General features: G+C 47.9%; 1 protein-coding gene across 1 annotated transcript in view; it reads left to right on the top strand.

The window, feature by feature from the left end:
- Window positions 1–15,496, top strand: part of ATP6V1B1 (ATPase H+ transporting V1 subunit B1) — a 48,347-nt gene that overhangs the window by 25,920 nt on the left and 6,931 nt on the right. The window contains exons 5-10 of the mRNA XM_066632150.1: window positions 3,353–3,430; window positions 4,706–4,845; window positions 7,644–7,745; window positions 11,354–11,451; window positions 12,456–12,579; window positions 14,744–14,894. Coding sequence (XP_066488247.1) covers window positions 3,353–3,430; window positions 4,706–4,845; window positions 7,644–7,745; window positions 11,354–11,451; window positions 12,456–12,579; window positions 14,744–14,894 — 693 coding nt within the window. The remainder of the gene's footprint in view (window positions 1–3,352; window positions 3,431–4,705; window positions 4,846–7,643; window positions 7,746–11,353; window positions 11,452–12,455; window positions 12,580–14,743; window positions 14,895–15,496) is intronic.

Below are 15,496 nucleotides of genomic sequence, written 5' to 3'. Positions count from 1 at the left end.
AGCCACTAAAATTGAGTGTCAGGAGAGTTAGAACAAACAAAGGAAAATATTTATTTACCCAGTGTGTTATTTAATCTGTGGGACTCCTTGCCACAGGATGTGGTGATGGCACCTGGCTTAGATGCCTTTAAAAGGGAATTGGACAAACTTCTGGAAGAAAAGTCCATCACAGTTTACAAACCATGATGGTATGAGCAACCTCCTGACTTTAGAAGCAGGTTACCTCAGAATGCCAGATGCAAGGAAGTGGCACCAGACATCTAGAGGTCCACAGTGATATACAGGAAACAGGACTAGATTAGCCCTCGGTCTGATCCAGCAAGGCTCTTTTTGTATTCTTAGGACACAATGCAGTAGTCTCAGCAGAGTTTCATGCCAGTGAGTTGCATTGCGGTACAGGTTCCTGGAGTAAAATTGCACTTGGATTGCATGTGGGTTTCTCTTCCTATAGAACGAAACTTAAAAGGGGTAAAAGATCAGATTTGGGGGGGGGGGGGAGGTTGCAAGAGGATGTTGAGCACCAAGTGTCCTAGCTGCAGGTTATCTGAAGCATGGCACAGGGCCTTGTTTTCTGCAGGTGCCTTGAAACTTTCCTCCACCACTTACTTCTTTCTTTCTTTCTTTCTTTCTTTCTTTCTTTCTTTCTTTCTTTCTTTCTTTCTTTCTTTCTTTCTTTCTTTCTTTCTTTCTTTCTTTCTTTTTCTCTCACACTCCCCCTCGTTTCTTGTGCTCCAGTGATGTGTGTCACTGAAGCACAAACAGAATGCTTCGTGAATACCAAGGTTACTGGCCTTTCATGGTCTGTGGCGTCTTCTTTCCATTGCCATCTCGGCATTGATCTTCATTTGCTGTGACAACAACAGTGTTTTTTCTCCATCCCTCTTAGAGAACTGGAAGAAAGTCGCATATTGGGGGACTTGTCCGTGAGGGGGAGGGGGGAGTGCAGCTGTATTGATTTGCTCCATGTGGTGGTTGATAACCAATCTATAAAGAGTCGAGGCTGGGAACGAGATGCTCGAGAGAGAGCAAGACAGATGTTTGGTGGAAAGGTCAATTTGGCCACCTAAGGAAAGGGCTTGATGTGTTGTGACCTTGTGCTGAAGCTGGCCTCAGACGCTGGGGAGTGCTTGGGGTCCCACCACTTCACCTTGTCCAGGGTTAAGGATGGTCTTTGCAGAATCAGATCACAGGTCCATCTACTCCTGGTACCTGATCTCCTATAGCCAGCCAGATGCACTTGGAACTCCTGCAAGTACATATGCAGGGCAAAGATAAATACAGTCATTGCCCATCCTTTTAGCCCAAACATCTGGGATCCACTGGCAACCTGCTCCTGAATATTTTAGCCACTGTGACTAATATAAGCCTTTGGGATGGCTGTTTTCCAGGAATTTCTCTAACCCTCTTGTAGAGCCATCTAAGCAGCAGGCAAGTGTGGGAGAGGTCATATGTCTAACGCCGTCCAACTTCTTGCATGTAGTCAACCAGTGCAGCAGGATGAGGGGTCTTCTCTCCAACGCCTTGTTTATTGCTTGTAGGGAGTGTTTTACTCAGAGGAACAGGATCTGGTGGTATGTCTGAAGCCCCCTCCCTCATCTACTACTTCATTCTGCGTAATATGGCGGGGTTTATACATGCCACAAAATGAGGTGAGAATGAAGTGGTAGAATCTTGAGGTACTAGAAGAGGCTGCCAGCTTCAGACTCCACAGCAGGCTCCAGTGGGCCTGCTTGTTCGTTTGTGCAAAAAACCCCAAACTCCTTGGAAAGGGAAAACCAGCACAGCAGGCCATGGACTGAGCTCCATCCTTCCTTCTCCTCAGGTGAAGACCATCTAAGAAACTGCAGTCAGTGCAGAATGCATTGACCTGTTTGGTCTCAGACTGTGCTTGACTGCTGCTCCTGCAGCTACAGTGGTTACTGGTTCATTTCTGGGCACAGATCAGGTTGCTGGTTTTGACTTCTAAAGCCCTTTGTAGCTTGAGGCCGGGGTCCCCAGCCTTCTTCCATATGAACTAGCTGCCCCTGAAGGGGCCCTCCTGTAAGTGCTGCCTTTGGCTGCAAGAAGGTGTAGGGCCTTCTTCATCTTGACACCATTACCGCGGAATTCCACTGCAGTTAAAAACTATGACCTTCTTGTGGCCTCTCTTTCCTCCTTAATCCTTTTAGTTTTTGTATTAATGTTTTTATTGTAGTATAATTTTAATTGTGATTTTATGAGTTTTGTATGCCCCTTTGGACTCCCCTATACCTGTAGGGAAAGCTCCTCATAATTCAATCCTTGCCTCCAACAATAATAAATAAACATACAGAGGCATTTGGGATCTCTGTCCTTGGTGGGTCTCAAGGGAAACCTGGGCAAGGAGCTGTTAGGTGTTTTACAGCACAATCCTATGCATGTCTACTCAGAAGTAAGTCCCATTGTGTTCATTTAGACTTTCTCCCAGGGAAGTATAAGAACATAAGAACAGCCCCACTGGATCAGGCCATAGGCCTATCTAGTCCAGCTTCCTGTATCTCATAGCGGCCCACCAAATGCCCCAGGGAGCACACCAGATAACAAGAGACCTGCAAGGCTTCCTGGGAATTGTAGTTAAGAACATAAGAACAGCCCCACTGGATCAGGCCATAGGCCCATCTAGTCCAGCTTCCTGTATCTCATAGCGGCCCACCAAATGCCCCAGGGAGCACACCAGATAACAAGAGACCTGCAAGGCTTCCTGGGAATTGTAGTTAAGAACATAAGAACAGCCCCACTGGATCAGGCCATAGGCCCATCTAGTCCAGCTTCCTGTATCTCACAGCAGCCCACCAAATGCCCCAGGGAGCACACCAGATAACAAGAGACCTGCAAGGCTTCCTGGGAATTGTAGTTAAGAACATAAGAACAGCCCCACTGGATCAGGCCAGAGGCCCATCTAGTCCAGCTTCCTGTATCTCATAGCGGCCCACCAAATGCCCCAGGGAGCACACCAGATAACAAGAGACCTGCAAGGCCTCCTGGGAATTGTAGTTAAGAACATAAGAACAGCCCCACTGGATCAGGCCATAGGCCCATCTAGTCCAGCTTCCTGTATCTCATAGCGGCCCACCAAATGCCCCAGGGAGCACACTACATAAATTTTTTTTTTTTACCCCTGCCACTGATTTTGTATAGTATGTATAGGATTGCAGTCTTAGTTAAATACACAGTATTGCATATTCTGACTTTTGACAGGGGCTGAATCAGAAGCGTCCCTCTTTCCAGAATTTGATGATCAAATATCCAGAGAGGACAATCCTTCCACTTCTCCCCATCCGCCCACCCCAGTTCCCCATTCCCACGATCTGGACAGGTGTATTTCTCTTTGCAGGCCGAGTCTTCAACGGTTCAGCTAAACCAATCGACAAAGGGCCAATTGTTATGGCAGAGGACTTCCTGGACATTAATGGTGAGTCCTCATGGCAGAACTCTCGTGTCTTCAGCTCGGTTGTGCTGCAAATCAAAGTGTGTGATCTCCAGCACAGAATGGGGCAACCCCAAAGACCTCTGAGAGCAGGAGGATAATCTGCACCATGTTCTGCTTCACCAGGAACTCTTGTCCCAAGACACAAAACTCCTGTCATTCATTGGTGGGGGATGTTCTTTACAAATGCCCCCCAGGATTGCCAAACGGAGGCGCCATGGCAAAGAAGGAATTTTCAAAAAGGAGCAAAGTCAAGAGAAAACATAGCTGTTCTTCTGTTCTACTTCTCAAGGGAATGGGAGTTACATCTAGATAGGCCTTAACCCATTTCTGCCCGGCCCACAGGTGTACACATTTAGTCCCTGTTGCATATATGCAGGGTTGAGTGACTTAACTTAAGTTAAGCTTAACTTAAGAAGTGGCTTAACGTGTGTGAACTAAAGGAGTATTTGTTGTTTTAAAAAGTCCTTTGCAGCTTCAAACCCTTAGGTTGTAAAAATCAGTTTTCAAGAGGAAAACTTGGGTCATAGTTCAGATGTGACACAAGTGGTCTGTGTAGGATTTCTTACTGGCCGGTAGGTGGAACCTGGAGGAAGCCTCTCTGGCTGTACTGGCCACTGACAGACCCATGTGTGTTTCAAGTCCTTAAAAAGCTGCTTCTGCTAGTGAACATCTCAGTGTCCTGTTGCAATCCGTCTCACAGGTGAATTATGTGTTGTGGCTTCCTTTCATTTGTTCCGAAGATGCTGCCCTTTTCCATAGGTATTCCTGAATTCTTGTATTTTGAGAAAGAATAATTGATCTTTGTTCACATTATATATGTTAGTGCATATCAATGTACACTAACATATATAATGTGAACAAAGATCAATTATTCTTTCTCAAAATATAATAATTTTTAACAGTATTTATCAATACACACTGTGTATATTTGCTGCCTTTGGGGACAGAATAACAGAGCCACATAACATACACAAATTCAATTGCTGTGGTTTTTCTATCACTCATGTCCATATTGGGGAGAAGAATAGCACCTGTTGGATTGCTGCCTGCCAGGCAACTGTTAAAGGCAAAGAGAGCCTGTCAAGAAAAGCAGCAACCTGACACAAACCTCTTTTCCTAGAACAGGGGTAAGAACTACTTCCTCTGGCCCAGAAGCACTAGTGAGGGGACAGACCGTTAATTGCTGCTCAAATGTTGGGAATGACCTGTTCCTTCCTGCACTTGCAGCCACACTGTGCCTCTTCCTTCATTTTCCAGGCCAGCCCATCAACCCACATGGGCGCATTTACCCAGAAGAGATGATCCAGACTGGAATCTCCCCCATCGATGTCATGAACAGCATTGCCCGGGGACAGAAGATCCCCATCTTCTCTGCCGCAGGTCTCCCCCACAATGAGGTGGGTATTAACCCCAACTTGCATTTCAGGCCCTGTTTGTCAATCTCCTTGCATTCCACCAGGGGTGGAAACATGGACTGCACACTGAAAATGGTTGCTGTTGTTGTTGGCAATATTGTCATACCTCAGTACCAATATTATCAACATTTTCCATGGAAAGATCACTTCTTGGAGATTATGGCCCCTTGCCTGCACAAGGGGAGAGGACCATGTTCCATAGTCCACTTTCAGAGGCTGAGGGGTGGAGCAGAGGGAATCCATCAGATGGATTCCTGATGTGTCTTCCATAATTTTCTGCTGCTATTGCTGTCAATTCACCTGAAGTTCTGGTCAACCTTTGGAATAGGGAAATGACCTACCTCTGTCTCGCTGTACAACAAAGGTGGCTCTCCAGTTGGGGGGGGGGGCTGCATGCAAAAAAACAGCTGGGCAGACATCAACAACAAAAGCACAATCAGGAATGGCACTGCAGGTAAAAAAAAGGCAACAGCCACCCACACATTTTTAGAGGGCTGGAAAAACGGCCAGGTCTGTGCTGGTGCAGGAAAGACATCAACGATGGCTCCAGGTGATCCTCCTTGGGGCTCTTTCACTGACTGTGGAGGGCCCTGAAAGAGCATCTTAGTGCAGGGGCATCAGGGATGGCCTCAGGGGTCAGTCAGGTGAGGCACTCAGCAGACATCCACACCCATCAGGGAATCTGCCCAGCTGGAACGACCTCTGAGACCTCGCTGCTGGTGGCAGTGGTGGCATCTAGTGTGCCACTGGGGTGGGCGGGAGGAGGCCTGGAGGTCCCAGTACAGTCCTGGTCCTGGTCCCTGCAGTCTGGTGCCAGCACTGATGGTAGGATTGTGTGGATGAGGGTGGTCCTTCAGGCCCCAGCTGAGGGGCCTTGTGAGGTCATGGAAAGAACAGGCCCTCGTCATGTCACAAGGTGACACCAGAATCGGGCTTTGGTTTCATGGCAGGGTCGGGATTTGAATTTGGTTCCCTCCCAACACATCCAGACTCGGTTCCGTTGCATCATAGTATGGAACTGATTGCTGTTTCTGTTGTTTTGCGGTGGTGGTTCATTTCTTAAACGTGGGACTGCAGTGCTTATTCCCGCTGTTGAAAGCTTTCAGTCAACTCACAAAGTGTCCTCAAGGAATCAGTAATATAAAAATTATATGTATTTTAAACACAAATTCTAATAGCTGCAGGTGGCAAATACAGCATCTGAGAAGAAGCATTTCTCCTCCTCCTCTCACATGCACAAGATAGATGGTCTCTGCTAAGATGATGTCCTCTACAACTAGGTAGCATCACCTAAAGTCAAGGAAGCCTCCTCTGGCTACCAGTCAGTGGTTTTGACTAGCAGGTAAATCCATGCAAAAATTAGTCAGCAGTTAAATGGACGTTTCTTCAACCGACTGACAAAGGACAGGCGCTGGAGTTCCAGTCTGTCTGCAAGTCATACCTGGTCACTTAGAGTCCCTCCCTCTTAAGCCAGGTGAGTGCATTCTGCACTCTCTCAGAGGCAGGCACCTCTTCATTTGACTTCAGATATTCTAGGGCTGAATGCTGGCATTCAAAATAATCTCTCGGGTTGGGTCTGACGAGCCCCAACATCTCTGGGTCTTTGCCTCTCTTTGATCATTGTTTGAGAGTCGGGTGTAGGAGGGACTCTCTTGCAGAACAGGAAAAGCACAGAGAGGGTCTCCGGGCTGCGTGTTGAGTGCAACGAGGCTATCAAAGCTGATCAGCCCAGAAATCGAGCCAAGCTGGAAACATCCATTTCAGCCAAAATACCAGGCAGTGTCAGGCTGGATTGCAGCCACTTGATCATGCCCTTTGCTGAACCTGAAACATCAAGCCTGATCTATGAATGCATCTGGGGACAGAGCAGGGAGGTGCAGCCTAGAACAAAACGAGCCCGTTTTTGTTCCTCAGCTCTAGCAGTCAGCACAAGCACACCGGCTGAGGAGTGCAATCAGGTGGAAAACGTCCCCTGACAAATCGGGAGTGACAGATGAAAGCGAATATGATAAACTCAGGGTCTGGTGAGATGGATTCTCTGCTGCCTGAGAGGAAGAGGGAGGGAGGGAGGGTGATGGGGAAAAGGAAGGACCTTCTTGCTCTCCAGGCCAAAACCAGGGTGCTTAGCTCCAGAGTCTATAAAACCATGACCAAGAACAAGGACTGAGCACATCCAAGCATGGGCAGAGGGCCTTTTTCACTATTGAGAAGCCACAAGTTTGCCCTCTAAATTTGGCTCTAGGAAGCAGAGCCAGAGAATGAAAGCTGCTAGCAGCTAGTGTTGCATTGTGCAGTTGCATCACTGCACAGGGCGTTGTGGTGAATTGGGCTGTAACACACCTGCACACAGACAGTCCAATCGTATCCATACCTGGGGAATGTTGAAAAACAAATTTAGAGAATGCAAATGAGAATCTTTCCAGGGAAAAGTTAAGAGTGTTTGCTTGACTACCCACCCACCCCCCTCATTTCATCTCTACCGCATCCACAGTCCATGTAGCTTTACACGTCTGGATGTGTAAGAGACCAGTTTGATTCTCCAAGTGGCCCTCCAGGGTTGGATTTGCGCCACTGGCCCCTGGAGAAACAAGGGAGAGGGAAACAGACACAGCTGTTATTTCCTCCCAAAGAAGATCACATCCACCTCCTGGCTGGAACAAAGCGGCACTGAGACAAACTCTGACGGACTGGGGAGCTTGTAGGAACGCCTGCCAGAGGTGAAGTGCCTCCTTTGCCAGAAAAGACCCCCAACATACTCCTCTTTTCTCCCCCCCCCCCAGATTGCAGCACAGATCTGCCGGCAGGCTGGGCTAGTGAAGAAGTCCAAAGACGTCATGGATTACCATGAGGACAACTTTGCCATTGTCTTTGCTGCCATGGGGGTGAGTTATGGCCGCCTCAGGGGCCTGGGTGCGGGAGAGCTTTTCCAAAGGAACTTCTGCGGACAAACAATGGCAGCCAGTCTGCTCTCCTGAAGGGGGAGACCCCAGCCCCCTTCTCCTGAAGGGGGAGGGCCCAGGTCTCACCCACTTCTCACAGGCTATCGGGTTTGTGTGATCTTCAGGCCAGTGTATTTCTCTGCCACAAATATCCAGGCCAAGGCCTGCCATGACTTCTACACCCTTCGTGTTTCCTCCCATCTCTGGTTTTAATGCTCACATTTGCCCATGTGCTGGTCAGCACCCAGCAAACAACCTTCATCCAGACATATCTGCTCCCTCCTTTCTGCTCACATCATGGACCGACGCCTGCTTCCTCTCCCATACTTCTGTCCCTTCCTACAAGTCCGTTTACACATTCTATACAGGGTGGAATGGCTCTTTCAGTCTCGTCTGCCTCAGAGTACAGGTGGATAACTTTCTGTCTGAGTAGATCAGCTGTGCCTCTTCTCCCCCATTAATCTTTCTTTCTCCTCTGTTGCAGTTCTGCTTCCTGATGTTGTTAAACAGTTGCCTCAGACCAGTGGTGTCACTAGGGTTCGTGTCACCGGTGCGGGAGGCTAGTGCCGTCACCCCTATGGTGGACTTCCTCCCATGCAGCGGGCAGGGCAACGCCCCAGGCGGTGGGCATGGTGATGAACTGTTGCCCTGCCCCGATGCTTGTTTGGTTATAACTTTTGATAGAATAGAGATATTTAAACAAGGTTTGTTTCACTGCAGCCTGCATGAAATTACGCGTTGATTGATATATAGCATGATGGTATTATTCAAAAATACCAAGATTTTAAAAATATTGGCAAGTAGTGGTGTCACACACCCCCATGCGCATCACCTTGTGCAGCTTGCACCCCATGCACATCTTTAGCAATGCCATTGGCTGGCAGTGCAGTAAATATGGCAGGTGCTGCAATGTGCCTTGTATGTGCTCCCTCCCACTTGCCATTGGAACCTTTCTGGGTAGCAACTGCCCAGAAACTGCGTTGCCCGCGCTGCCCAGAATGGTGAGTGGGAGGGGCTGCTTATACAGCACATTGCAGCACCTGCAATACTTACTGCACTGCCAGCCCCTTTAGCTATGTTGCTGCCACAGACAGACAGACAGACAGACAGACAGACAGACAGACAGACAGACAAGACAAAATTTGTGGAGCTGAGTTTCTTTCCTCCTTCAACTTCTTCCCCAAGATCTGCTTCCTTGATGAAACCTTTCCTCTGCTCCTGCCTCCCCACCACCACTGGATGCTGCCACTTTCCGGGCACAGATTTGCCCTCCCTCCTCCATCTCCCCCTCCACCTGTGCCTTCTCCGTCAAGCGGAGATCAACAGACCTCCGGACCAGGAAATCCGTGTTTGATGTTTTATTATACAGCGCGTAATACATGATTAGGGACTAAAAACCTATCATATCAGTCAGGGCTGCCCTCTGTTCAGGGCGCCTGCACCATCTGGTCTCCAGGAAATACAACCACAATTTCTGCACAAAATCTGTCGCAGCTTATTTCTAGTTCAGAGCTTAAGGCTCTGCTGCGGGCAGGACACTCTTTTCTTCATCTCAATCATAGTCACAGTGTCCAAATGGAGTTGCCTCTTCCAAAGCCACCACTGTGAATCATGATATAGGATCACCCCCAAGCAGGATTAAGTTTGACAAGTGACGTTTAAATTTCTCTGCACCTTTCATTAAGTAAAGCCTTTAAACTAAGAATGACAGTGCCTCAGGCTGCATATTCACAAGACTGCTCTTCTCCTTTTTAAAAAAACCAATTTGTGCCCCACCCACATTTGGTCCCTGTTGTGTATATTCAACACTGGGCAGAAATGGCTTGAGGGAGTGTGTGTAACAGGGAGAATGCATAAGAGCTTTCTTAGAGCCATTTGTGAGAACCCCCAAAGACTTAGAACCAAAGTCCTCCCCCTCATCAGGGGACTGTGCTGGCTCTCAGGAGAACTTGATAGGATCCCCTTGAGAGATGCTCAGAACTCTTTCCCTGTCGCATCTTCCAATAGCCAGATAGGCTAAGTGGCAGCACCTTGCTGCCCCCCAGTGGACAGTGCCATCCTTGCAACCAGCTCCTCTTGACAGCCCCCACCTGCCTCCTTGGCACCTGTCTGTACGTGCTCTTTTTTGGCGCCTCTGGCTAGTGGGCCTTGCTTCTGGTTTTCATATATCTCCCTCTCCCTGTTTTGCATGTCCTCATTTCTATATTTGTAAGCAGTGCTCATGGTTTGCAAGATGCCGTCTCGCTTCCATGCAGAGCTCAGCACACATTTTTGGCACCAATATTGATGCTGAACAATAAATGCTGAGGTTCTGTGATCGGGCATAATTGTTACTTGGGGAACATCATCAGCCCTACATCTGTAGGTCTCATCCTGTCCTGAAAAGGAAGCCACAGTTCAAGGCATGTCAGAACCCCACAGCCCACGCAATTTGAACTGAAGGCCCAAATCTCCTTCCTTAAGCAATTGCCCTTTCCATCACACCCCCTTTCCAACACCAGTTCTTCATAAAAGGAAGTGTTTTTTGCATGACCACAAATGGGTCAGTATAGACTAGAAACAGAAAAAGAGGTCAGGATTCTCTGCCAAAATAACCCAGATCTGTCCATAAATCTGAATTCTGAAATCTGCACAGAATGAATGACATAATTTAGCACTTTCAAATGTTCAGAGTGCTTCACATGCATCACCTTGCAGTCCTTACTTACAGCAGTTCTGTGGGTGATCTAATATCATGATCCTCATGTTTTAAATGGGGGAACTGAGACAAAGAGGATGGTTCATCTAAGGCCACTTTGTAGGGTCAGGGATTTTCTGATTCATACAGCAATCCAGATTGCGCAAAGGAAGCAAATCTGCACACGCGCACGTGCGCGCACACACACACACACACAAATGGCATAATTTTTCTCCAGCTAGTCATAGGGACGGGCAAAGAGCTACACATAGCACAAAACCTGTGACATCAGCCTCAATGCCCCCATGGTGAGAGTTGAATTTTTCCCCACAGAATATGCCCTCATGTGGTCACATTCTTATTTTGAGGAGGCTAGTTCTAGACCCATAACTCCATGGGTCATAGTTATAGAGAGAGAGAGCCACATGGGGGATGCAGTCCCAAGAAGAATGTTGCAAGAAAATTCACCCCTTGTTTCTGAGTTAGGAACCATTATCCCAGATTTAAAGGCAGTAGCCAAAATTCTTATTTTGTGGCTAACCACAAATTTTCCTCCCCTAGCAAGGGAGGTGGGGAGGGGCAAGAGAGAATGCAATAGGAGTAGAGAGGGGCAAAACCATTGCTTCTTTCCCTTAAGGATCCTTGCTGTTTTAACTACAGGTGGTCCAAATGTGCAGCAAGGCCTCTCTCACACACACATCTTCCACACTGGTAGAGCCTCCATGTTCAGAGGCACCAGGCCCTGCCTCCCAGTCTCAGGGCTGGGGCTTCTGTGGTCTGATTGTGGACCCTGTGGGAAAAGGATGCTGGGCTCCAGAGGCCAGACACAGCAAGGAGTCTTCTTAAGTGCTACATCCTCTTCTTGTTCTGGCAGGTGAATATGGAGACTGCCCGCTTCTTTAAGTCAGACTTCGAGGAGAATGGCTCGATGGAGAATGTGTGCCTCTTCCTGAACCTCGCCAATGACCCCACGTGAGTGTGACGCTCGCTTTGGACAAGGTCTTGTGACCACAGGGGAAGGAGAGTCCACAGCAGCTTCCCTCCTGCCTTGGAGAGCACCATTTCATCCTTTTCTCCAGAGCACCAGCCAAAAGCTGATCTGAAATCACCCTCCCAGCTGAGGGTGTGTTGTGCAGGGTAGAGGAAGCACTGCACCTGTTTTGCACAGAAAATGTGCTTCACATTTGGCACAAGAGGCAGATTCCCCCATTCAGAGACTGCCACTTTTCATTTAATTGCCTTCACAGCTGATCCACCTGCACATTTATTTGCAGTTCTTGGTTTAAACAAATTAACTCCAAACCCCAAGAGATGCTGGGCAGCGGAACTGACTGTGGTCAGAAAGCAGGCCTCAGGAGTCACCAGGAGCTTCTGGTCACTCCTCTTTGTTTCAAACTCTTTCAAACCCACTCAAGGTTGGATGATCACATGATTCTTGTGAGATTGTGTGCAGTTTCATGTGATCTTGGCCTGGTGCAGCGGGAAGAAGAGACTGTGGGTGCCCCTGTGTGCCAAGATCACAAGAAACTGCACACAATCTCACAAGAATCATGCAGGATCTCATGTGAGATAAACAATTCTGTGCAATTTTGCCCAGTGGTGCCATCACATCAAGGTGCCAAGGAAAGGCAAGATCTTGGATCATAGCAAATGTGTGTCTGTTGGCGTCCTGGTTCTCAGTGACTGTGGAATGCTTCAAGTGCAGAATGGAGAAGGGCAATGTGTAAGATGTGTAAGATGTAGGGATCAAAGAAAGGTAGCCCCCACAATAAAATCCTGTGCATGTTTATTCAGAAGCAAGGACTACTGTGTCCAATGGAGCTTTCACCCAGGTAAGTATGCAGCCCTAGAAAAGTCAGCAGAGTTTAAACAAGTCGGGGGGGGGGGAGGGATTAGGAGGTTGGTGTGGGAAGATGAGCTTCTAAGCAACACCTGCACACACAGCTGCCTGGCTGACTGCATTGTCTCTCCCACAGGATTGAGCGCATCATCACACCCCGCCTGGCTCTGACTACGGCTGAGTTCTTGGCCTATCAGTGTGAGAAGCACGTTCTTGTGATCCTGACGGACATGAGCTCCTATGCTGAGGCCCTGCGAGAGGTCGGTGGGGCACTGCATGGCTTGGGTCATGGGCAGGCCAGTACGACTTAAGGTGGCCACAAGGTGCCAGTGATGGGCAGATACCCAAGAGGGGGATTCCCAAATCGAGCAGTCCATCATTCTTGCTCACCCCCAACACACACAGCCATTGACGTTCGTCATCCAAATTAGCTGAGCCTTGGGCTCTCTGCCAAGACTGGTCCTCCTGAGAGACGTGGCCTGGGAAGCAGCATGACTTCCCCATGTCAGAGGCCTTGTGGCAGCTGTGGAGCTCGGCCACCACGAGAGCAACTTGCAGAAAACAGTGAAGCCCAAATTGTTTTGCTAGGTTGATTTTAGCTTTAGCAAATGCAAGATATGTGAGATACTGAAGCTTTAGAGAACATTTAATACAGGTGCAGGTTTGCTGAATGCAGAATGAATGAAGGCAGCACAGTTAGCAAATTAAGGGCCCAATCCTATCCAACTTTCCAGCACTGATACAGCCATGCTAGTGGGGTGTAAGCTGCATCCTGCAATGGAGTGTCAGACACGGAGGCCTCCTCAAGGTAAGGGACTGTTTGTTCTCTTATTTTGAGTCTGCATTACAGCTGAACTGGTGCTGGAAACTTGGATAGGATTGGGCCCAAAGGTAAAGAGCAGGAATTGCTGCAACTAATTTGATCCAAATGCAAGGCAGGGCACCAGGATGCAGGTCTCTTGTTGTCTGGTGTGCTCCCTGAGGCATTTGGTGGGGCGCCGTGCGATTCAGGAAGCTGAACTACATGGGCCTATGGCCTGATCTGTTACCAAAAAGGGCTGTTTTATATAGGGGAATAATTACACTGCCCTTATTGGAAACTTCAGGACCATAGGCTGGATAACAAGATGGCATAATGCAGAGAAATTCCCTTTTAGCTTAAGGAGGAGACTGAAAGAAAGATAACTTTCAATAAGATTATAGTTTTATTACAGAAGCACAAAGGTAAACATAATGCACATGGAAAAATGGTAAGTATATGTCTACTTGAATCCTAGCTTTCATGGTGGTTGCGTGTGGAGTGTATTTGGTGCATCCGAGGAAATTAGAAAAAGGGAAGGTTTGTAGGGAAGGATTTTAGGGGTCCCTGTCTGCCAAACCTAGTTGCTAACTAAAGATGGGGAGAGGAGGGGAGGAAAAGAGGGGGGAAGAGAAGGGAAAGAGTTCTAGACGCGATATAGTTACCTGTCTTGTGGAGCGGTTGGATGGGAGGGGGGAAGAGTCCTGGGAGGAGGACCTTCTGTCTTGAGGGGAAGAGTCAGAGAGAGCGAGCATGTGGCGAAGCCCTCTCTTAAAAGGATTTTTTTGTGTGACAGAGATGAGCTGGGTGCTGAGCTGGGGGAAACTGCCACCCAGCAGGGTGTTTGGGGTCAGGATGTCCCTTATCAGCAAAATTCAATGTGTCTAATGGCTGGCTTCCTAGCTAGGGGAACTTACACAATAATAAGAATACAGCAACCCAGGAAGGCAATTCAAATTTGCATAGAGTACTTAAGCAGTGATTGAGTTACAACAATAAAACAATAGGAGACACTTAAGCAATGATTTACTATGCCAGCCTAGGGAGGTGGAGGTTGTATAATCCATGAGTTTGTAGCTTGACCAGGGTTTTTTGGAAGTTTGGCCTGTAACCAGATATAAAATCACAACTAAGGAAAAAGGGGATTTTCACGTAACAGATCCAGCAGGGCTGTTCTTAGGTTCTTTTGATCACAGAAATTTAACCAGCAAAACAAATTTAATAATCCAAGTTTCTGTTCACTTATACTGGATTCTTGAAATCACTTTTTCTAGAGCTTAGAGTGAGTGTTTTAGTGGCGTATAATTCTGCACATTAGAAAAACCAAACAAGTTGAATTATTCTCTGTTCCCCTCATGCTTCTACCAATACAAAATTGGGAATGGAGTGTTGGTTCAGTACGTACAGGCTGGTTACGCAGTAGGTGAGAATAAACACTTCCTTATATCCCAGTCACTCCAAGTCTGTATGTTTCAATTCAGTTATTTGGCACACTCATATGGCCTCAATATGCGTCGGTTTCGTATGAACGCAGGTGAGAGCTTGAAGTGCCAGCCAGCAACAGGCAGGTGAGCTGGTCAACTCCCTCTGCTCCAGTAACTCTCGTCTTGTTCTTTCCCCACCAGGTCTCGGCTGCCAGGGAGGAGGTCCCTGGCCGCAGGGGGTTCCCAGGCTACATGTACACTGACCTGGCCACCATCTATGAGCGAGCTGGACGTGTGGAGGGCAGGAACGGCTCCATCACCCAGATCCCCATCCTTACTATGCCCAATGATGGTAAGGAGAGATTGGGCAAGAACCCTCTGAAAGTCAGGTTGCCGTGTTAGGGAACTTGAAAGTAGTACTTGGCAGTGAAAAGACCCAAACACTTGATAGAATTCTTAAATCCCCTCCCCCACCTCAAAAAAAGAGTCAGGGACAGCTATAACCTGGAACTGGATAGCGGTTGATACACAAAAGTTTGCAGACGACACCAAACTTTTCCGCATGGTGAAGACCAGAAGTGATTGTGAGGAGCTCCAGAAGGCTCTCTCCAGACTGGCAGAATGGGCAGCAAAATGGCAGATGCGCTTCAATGTCAGTAAGTGTAAAGTCATGCACATTGGGGCAAAAAATCAAAACTTTAGATATAGGCTGATGGGTTCTGAGCTGTCTGTGACAGATCAGGAGAGAGATCTTGGGGTGGTGGTGGACAGGTCGATGAAAGTGTCGACCTAATGTGCGGCAGCAGTGAAAAAGGCCAATTCTATGCTTGGGATCATTAGGAAGGGTATTGAGAACAAAACGGCTAGTATTATAATGCCGTTGTACAAATCTACGGTAAGGCCACACCTGGAGTATTATGTCCAGTTCTGGTCGCCGCATCTCAAAAAGGACAT

Source organism: Tiliqua scincoides, chromosome 6, assembly GCF_035046505.1.
Source record: "Tiliqua scincoides isolate rTilSci1 chromosome 6, rTilSci1.hap2, whole genome shotgun sequence".
In the NCBI taxonomy this organism is placed as follows: Eukaryota; Metazoa; Chordata; class Lepidosauria; order Squamata; family Scincidae; genus Tiliqua; species Tiliqua scincoides.
Note: the sequence above shows the minus strand (reverse complement) of the source record. Positions and strands in the feature narration are given on the sequence as shown.